Here is a 7,826-nt window from a genome sequence, read left to right as displayed (position 1 = left end):
AGCAGAGCCCTGCTGAGCTCAGGTGACATGAACCCACCTTCTCCCTGGGGTCTTCTGACTGTAATGGAGCAGCTGACCCCTATAGGAACCTGGTGGACAGGACTTAGACTCAATCCTGACCCGGTCTCTAAGAAGAGGAGCGAGATGGGGGTGTCCCTAACTGCCCCGCCATGCTCTCTGATCCAGCCTCTAAGGAGATGAGCGAGATGGGGGTGTCGCTAACTACCCCGCCATGCTCTCTGGCCCAAGGAGCCTGCCCATTCCCAGACAGACACACACCTTGTCCTGGGATACAGCAAGGCCTGCCACCACTCCTGCTGCCCCTGGATGACCAGCAAGGCACCCTGGGAGCTTCCTTGGGCATCTAGTAACATGGTCCACGAAAGGTCTCTGTGTTCTAAAGTGGGCCTAGCATAAGCATCCACCACACACCAAGGAAGGCCACAGCAGCTATAAGGCCTCCATCTTGGGCTGTATACAGAACAACCAGGCCAGGTCTCTGTTCCCTAAGTCAATGCTGAGACTGGGCGGGTCCAACACAGTGCACTGGGCAAGAAGGCAGGTGTAGCAGGGCCATCTCACCAGGAGAGCTTTAAATCAACACTCAGAGCCAAGACATTTGGTACAAAGTTTATAGCTCCCCCTCCCATGAAGGTAACTTTAAGTGTTCTGAAATAGATGGGAACGGCAGGCCTAGGCCCACTCCCAAAGCCTGGCTACACACCCGGTCCATGCGGGGGAGTGGAGGCAGGACTGGACAGCAAGCTATGAGGGAGAGCTTTGGAGGGCTCGGGCAGGAATCATCTGCAGGCTTGAGAACAGGATTCAGACAAAAGTCACGTGTGTCTGTTCCTAGGCAGCCCACGGTTTAGCAACCCTTTTCACACTTGTGATCCCTGACCCAGGCCAAGGTGAACTGCTCCACCCAGGCAGACAAGCGGTCTGTCCCCGCAGGACCCACAGGGAGGATGCCGACTTCATAAACCATCATAGACCGGCCCATTCCTGGGGCCACGCAGGGATGGCTTTCCTCGAAAAGCCCTTTGTGGTGGGAGACAGCCCTCGGAGCAGGACCTCATCTTATCTTCCTGGGGCACTCAAGAAGCAATGAGGATGGATCCTGCCCACACTCAGGGCCAGTCAGGTACCCCAGACCCTGATCAATGGTCACCAGCCGGGACCCTGGGGCAGCTCCAAAGTCAGTGGTGCCTGACCAGGGCCAAGGGGCCAACACGTGACTGGCCCTCAGGTGGCTTCCAGGAAGAGACTGGGTACTCATAGTGGCTAAGGTCCATCGCCGAGGGTCAGCGTCAGGGACAGACTGGGCTTGCGCTCCGGTTCCTGGTCCTCCTGGCAGGGCTGGGGCGGCCGGGATTTGAAGAAGTCTGAGACATAGCGGACCTGCGGGGGAGGGGAAAGCAGTGCATAAAGCCAAGGAAGAAGCCCAGAGGGAGGAGCCAATGAGGTAGGAGCCAATGAGAGTTGTAAAGGAGATGGGGCCAGTGGTGAGGGACAAGCTCTGGGAAGCAGATGAGCAGGCAGAGGTCACAGCAACATTGGGTCCTATAGGTTGAGGCAGGCAGGGCTCACCGTGAGGCACGCTACCAGGGCTCCCTGCAGGAGGCCGACGAGGACATCACTCCAGTGGTGCTTGTGGTCAGACACACGGGTGTAGCCCACATAGATTGCAAAGGCCACCAAGAAGAACTGAACCGTGGGCCTCAGCAGCCGCGCCCACTTCCAGCAGAGCCGGGCCTGCACATAGAGCTGTGGAGGAATCAGCCTGCATTAGCTGGGCCCGTGGGTGTCCACACCCTGCCCAGCCCAATGCAAGAGTCGTAAACCCCCTACCCTCAGGGCCTCCTCCACGTATTCCATTGTGCAGCAGGGAAGACCCAGGCCCAGGGAAGAGGAGGCTGGGCAAGGTTCCCTGGGAGGAAGGGAGACACTCACCGCCAGGAACAACATGCAATACATGCCGAAGGAGGAGTGTCCGGAGTAAAAGGAGAGCCTGGGAGGGAGGGCAAGCCAGTCAGTGGAACCCCTTGGGGAGCTGGCAGCCACAGAGGGGTGCAAATCTAAACTATGGGAAGCGGGGATTGAGAGATGGCTCAGCAGCTACGAGTCCTGACTGCATTTGCAGATGACCGAAGTTCAGTTCCCAGTACCTACATCATCCAGTACCTACATCACCCAGTACCTACATCAGCTGCTCACAACTACCAGAAGATTTGATGCTCTGAGGGCAGCAGCACTCACATGCACAGAGGGAGAGGGAGAGACAGAGAGAGAGACCAAAAATAAATCATCTTTAAGATTTATATATCTTTATGTATATGGTGTTTTATTTACATCTATGTCTGTGTGCCACATTCCTGCAGTGCCTGAAATTGGCCACAAGGGAGCATCAGATCCCCTGGAACTGAAGCTACAAATAGTTGTGAGATGCCTTGTGGGTTCTGAGAATCTAACCCAGGTCCTCTGGAAGAGCAGAGTGGTCCTAACCACTGGGCCATCTCTCCTGTCTCTTAGCCTGAGGGAAGGCTTACACACACAGGACACTCACCATGGAGCGGCCATCTCCCCTCCTCACTCTCACTTCCCCAACTCCAACTCCCCGACCTGCTCCTACCTGCTCCTGGAGCAGGCCTGGCCAGCAAGACCACACTGAGGGTGGCAATCACCCAGTACGGCCACCGTAACCCAGTACTGTCACGGCCTCTGTTGCGACAGCTGGTGGTCTAAGGTACTGATATCACCTCGGCTTATAAAGATATCAGTCACTGCTGCCTCAGAGCTCACGCAACAACCTGGGGGCTATGCTTTGGAGGCTCAGAAGGACCAGGCACCCCCAGGGCACCCCCAGAGCCACTCCACAACCTTGGCAGACAAAGTAGGGCTAAGGCAGAACCCCTAGCCCCACCCTAGCACCCAGAGAACAGAGAAATGTATGTCAATCCTGCCAACCAGCTGACAGCAGACCCTCACGACATGGCCATCTACATTGTTCCCTCAAGGAAGTCACTAAGTAGATGGTGACCACACTGTCCATTCTCCCCGGGAAATGGTGTTAGAGAGACTTGCCTGGCGTGTGTGAGTCAAAGCCATTGATTTGATCATCAGTAAGGCCATAAAGAGACAAACAGACAAAAATCACTGTTTTGCAGGAAAATAGATAGAGATAGATACTTAGATACATAGATTCATACATACATACATACATAATATATATATATATATATAGAGAGAGAGAGAGAGAGAGCACATACTGAGAAAACAAACATGCACACACTTAGCATGACTAATAAACAAGCTGTCTAAGGAGCTGGGGAGATGGTCAGAGAGGAGCCTGCTCTGTAAATGAGGACCTGAGCTCCATCCCAGCACTCAAGGGAAAGTGAGGTGTGGAGCACACCCGTAATCCTGGGACTGCAGACTCCATCCCAACACGCCCGTAATCCCAGGCCTGGGGAGCTGGAGACAGACGGCTCCCTGGAGCTTGCTGGCCAGTCTAGAACTGTACATCTCCAGCTTCAGCAAGAAACCTTGTCTTAAAATAAAATGTGGACTGGAGACGTGGCTCTGGAGTTGCAGAGGACCAGGGTTCAGTTCCCAGCACCCACACAGCAGATAACAACCTCTTGTAACTCCAGGTCAAGGGGATCTGATGTCCTCCTCAGACCTCCATGGACTCCTGCACAAATGTGATGCACGTACATACATGCAGGAAGACACACGTGTGTGGTGGAGAGCAGCTGAGGAAGACACTTGCCATTGACTGACTACCGGCCTGCACACACATGTGGACACACAAGCACACACACATAAAGCTGTCTATAAGGAGATGCAAGTGCCAAGCTTGGGGACAGACACTTCAACCAGTCACCGGAAATATCCAGAGATGAGAACATCTGTGAGGACAGAAGAAACAGAAGCCGAGGAGACAGTCTACGCCAGCCACAGTGACACAAGCCTGTCACCCCAGCACTCGGGAGACTAAGGCAGAAAGACGAGAAGTTTGAGGTCATTCTGGGCTACACAGGGAGATCCTGTCTCAAAAATCTAAAACTGCATTATGGGTGTGAAAATGCCTGTAGTTTTGAAGGAGAGAAAGCACTGGAAGGACTTATGGCTGATCAGAGCCAGCAGATAGAGGGGTCAGCGGAGACAACAGAGCGTGGGTGCGGACACACAGGCCACACCAGACATGAGCAGCAGAGCTCAGAAGAGCAGGATGGGCAGGGAAATGGTGCCAACAGCAAACAAGCTCACCACAGAGGACGCTGAAGAGGAAAGAACTCAGTCACAAGCCTGGAGGCGCAAACGGCAGCCAGTCCATCTCTGCAGGGCGGACCACTGCCTCCCAGGCACCTGAATCCTGAGACTATCTGCCCACTATGTGCCTGCACACAGGAAGACCCATGACCAGCTTCTCTGCCTGCCTCTGCTGACAGGTTTTCTCATTGACCAGACCCCAGATTTTCTGTCCCTCAGAGCCTTGCCTGGGCTGCAGTCAGTACCCACCTGGCCTCAGTGACGTTGGCAGGGCTGCCCCTGCACACCTCCAGCTGCACATAGCCAGAGCAGTTAACCCGGCTCCAGTCAGGGTCACAGACAGCCAAGAAGCTGGGTCTCAGCCGGCCGATCATGTACTTGGCCAGGTCGGTCAGAGACTGGCTCACAGCGGCCCCAAACAGGAAGGTCCCCAGCACCTTGTAGATGGCGGCCACGTAGTTGTTGAAGTCGGATCGTGAATAGAGACGGTCTGTGTACACCAGGTAGGCCTCTCCCGATGAGACCTGCCAACGGAACAGCTGCAGAGCAGGCGGCAGACACCGCTCCCACGGTGGATCCTGCTAGGGCAGGGCTCACCCGGCCCCCACCCGAGCACTTTTCCGCCTTACAAGGATGACGGTGGCCGTGATGATGACCCCAGCCATGAGTCCGTGGGTGATCGTGTCTGGACGGTAGGGGTACCGGATGGAGTCATCTCCGCAGTAGAACCCTCGTTTGTATGGTGTGTTCACCAGAGTCAGGATGACGAAGGGCAGAGAGGCTGTGGGAAGCCAGGGAAGGCACACAGTGCAAATCCTGCCCACATGGTTTCTGTCCTGGGATCATGGTCGCTCTGCCATGACCCCATGGGAAACTCCTCAGTGACTTCTGTTAATGAGCCCAGCTACTGAGCTACTCTACCATGCTGCACTCTGGCCCCACCTTAGGCCTCCCTCGGGCTGACTCAGCACCACCAACCACAGCCTCTACACACCATACTGAAGCACAATGGGTTCTTCCCATCTCATTCCAGCCCCTGATGCCCTTCATGGCTCCTGTCGCCTTAGCGACAGTTGGCTGGACTGCTCCATCTGCATAAGAACACCAAGATGCCTGCTGTGTTTGCAGCAGGCACTTTTGGGGGCTCACTGCCTAGGAAGGTAGGTGAGATCATCTAGCAACACAAGGCGAGACTGCAGGGCTGTGGGGCTGTGTCACCACATCAAGGGCACGGTCGGAGGCTCTCCCTAGAGTCTGCCCTTTTTAAGGTGCACTGATGTTTTGCACTGTGTGAGGGTGTTGGATCCTGGAGTTACAGACATTTGTGAGCTACCACGTGGATGCTGGGAATTGAACCCGGGTCCTCTGGAAGAGCAGTCAGTGCTCTTAAGTGCTGAGCCATCTCTCCAGCCCCTAGTTTCTGCTTCTTTATCTGCCTTCATTCCAAGTCCTGAGCCACTGACAGCAACACACTGGACAAGATGGACCCAGCCCTGGATCTGGGAAGCTCAGACCAGAGCCCAGAGACACAGAACCTCTTGGAAAACGACCTGGCAGAGAAGCTGTGAACGGAGCTGCAACCTGAGATCAGGTCACAAGGACAGGACAGCGAGCAGCACCTTGTTCCACAGGCATGGGAAGACAGACACCCCAAAGAGGCAAACCTGGGCAAGTGCCCTTTGCCCGTGAGCAGGGAAGCTGGGTGTGGAGGACGCAGCTTTCAGGCCGTGAGTGCCAGGAGAACACAAGGAGATAGCCTCCCTCAGCATGGAAAGGGGAAGCAGACAGCCAGAAAACAGTCCCTGACATGGCTGAGCCATCCCAAGGCCCAGAGGGGACATGATCCAGGAAGGTGCCAACATCATGAAGCTAAGAGGCAGGACTAAAATGTAAGGGTGACAGCAGCAATGTCCCCTGGGAGGGGTCAGGCTTCATGACAGTGAGAGAAGGCTTGAAGGAGAAGAGGTCAGAGGACAAGGTAGGATGACCACAGAGGAGGAGAGGGAAAGGCTGAGAGCAGGGGTGGTCAGAGAGAAGGAGAAAGGGTGGAGGGTGAGAGGAGAGAGGTCTGAGCAAATCCCTTATCTCGTTTATAGGAAGTGGAAAGTCAAAGGATCTGGTGATATCATCCCGGGAGACACTGGAGTCAATGAGTCTGCTTAGTGAACATCCAGGGCAGACCACAGGCACAGGGACAGACCTAAAGCTCAGAGCATGGCTGGGCTGCATGGCAGGTGTGAGCCAGGGCACCGACTCCCTTCCTCCTTCCTTGGGTATCTTTCGGGATCCATCAACAGGCAAGGGCCTCCTTCATTGGTGATCGCAGGGCCTCCCTGCCAGCACCCGAAGTCTGTGCTGACTAAGGGGAACGGGCTGGCATTGGCCTCCTCCTGCTGCTGTGACTCCCTGGGTAACTCCGCCTCTGGGGACCCAGGACTTCCCAAGGAAAAAATGCAAACTATCTCCAAGTCCTCCAGCCCCTAGCACAGAGTTAAAGCAACAGAAATGTTTTAATAAACCCATACGGTCAAAAAGTGTGCCCAAGGCTCGGGGATGTCCCTCGGGGCCTCTTGGCTGCCAAAGGGCGAAGCTAAATAACGTATCCTTCCGGGATACGGAAGGTGAACCAAGAGAGGGAGATGCAGAATAGGGGAGGACAGACAATACCCTGTCAACGCCTTCGGTGTAGGATCCAGTCACTCACTGTCTCCTGGCCCCCCCCCCCCAACAAACACTTGGCCTTTGTTCGCGCCTTGGGGGTTCGGAATGCTCCTCCCCACGGCTTGAACCGGACTGGCAGGTTTGTCTGTGCGAGCCTGGACGTCCCCGCCTTCCGAGGGCACCGTGCTGGACCTTGGCCACGAGTCACTGGCCTGCAGGGTCTTGGTGCCGCCCCGCCCAAGTGAGTCACGTCGCCCCGAGGTACTAGAGCGACTTCCTGTTGCTGGCTTGCTGGGACCCACACCCCAGGAATAGCCACAGGTAGAGAGGCAGCCCCGATCCTGCCAAGCGCCAAGGAGGGCTGGCAGGGCGTGCACAGGGAAGTGGGGAGCACCGGTCACCACCGTCGGCATCCCGAACGCGCACTGGCAGGAGGGACCGTGGGAGCGTGCACTTGGGAGAGAGTTCCCGTCCCCGGGTCCCGAGATTCTTACCGACCAACACGCACAGCACGTCCAGCAGCACGAAGACCCACCTCCGCTCCATGTCGTCCCCGCCCAGGGACGCCCGCGATTCCCGCTGGTCCCAGTTGTTCCGGAGCGTCCCAGCAGCCCCAGGATCACATGGCCGTGGAGACTGCCCGGCCCAGGGAAAGGGCTGGGCTTGAAAAAAGGGCCCGAGCGAGGCGGAGGCGGGGCTGGGGGAGGGCGTGGCACGAAGAGAAAGTGCAGAGGCAGGAGGGGGAAGGAGAGGGCGGAGGCCCTGAGAGGTGTGTTTACCACCTTTACCCCGGCGAGGAAGGGCGGGGCTTTGGGCTGGGAGGGGTCTCAGAACAAACAGAAGTCTCCTAGCTGGGAGAAGTCTCCAGGCTGGTTCTGGATTCTCCGGGT

At 56.3% G+C, this 7,826-nt stretch overlaps 1 protein-coding gene across 2 annotated transcripts; it reads right to left on the bottom strand.

The window, feature by feature from the left end:
- Positions 1-614: 614 nt before the first annotated feature.
- On the bottom strand, positions 615-7,590 carry Plpp2 (phospholipid phosphatase 2). Of its 2 annotated transcripts, none has more exons than XM_075975638.1 (6): positions 7,431-7,590; positions 4,905-5,056; positions 4,525-4,799; positions 1,954-2,011; positions 1,591-1,767; positions 615-1,401 (listed from the first exon to the last, which is right to left on the bottom strand). In XM_075975638.1, exons 1-6 carry the CDS (start codon positions 7,480-7,482, stop codon positions 1,285-1,287), a joined length of 831 nt encoding a protein of 276 aa, XP_075831753.1. In that variant the 5' UTR covers positions 7,483-7,590; the 3' UTR covers positions 615-1,284. The 2 variants fall into 2 exon arrangements, with proteins under 2 accessions (XP_075831753.1, XP_075831754.1); XM_075975639.1 differs by having other exon boundaries at positions 7,472-7,580.
- Positions 7,591-7,826: the final 236 nt, after the last annotated feature.

The sequence above is a fragment of the Microtus pennsylvanicus genome, chromosome 6, assembly GCF_037038515.1.
Source record: "Microtus pennsylvanicus isolate mMicPen1 chromosome 6, mMicPen1.hap1, whole genome shotgun sequence".
NCBI lineage: Eukaryota > Metazoa > Chordata > Mammalia > Rodentia > Cricetidae > Microtus > Microtus pennsylvanicus.
This window is presented reverse-complemented; position numbering and strand designations above follow the sequence as displayed.

Bases quoted from the DNA above. Each gene is read 5' to 3' on its own strand.
- Plpp2 (XM_075975638.1), bottom strand. From the start codon at position 7,482: ATGGAGCGGAGGTGGGTCTTCGTGCTGCTGGACGTGCTGTGCGTGTTG. The intron at 2,012-4,524 runs GTGGGTACTGAC...CCTCCCTCCCAG, and splicing joins GCCAACGTCACTGAGGCCAG to GCTCTCCTTTTACTCCGGAC. The intron at 1,768-1,953 runs GTGAGTGTCTCC...ATTCCTCCACAG, and splicing joins ATTGCATGTTGTTCCTGGCG to CTCTATGTGCAGGCCCGGCT.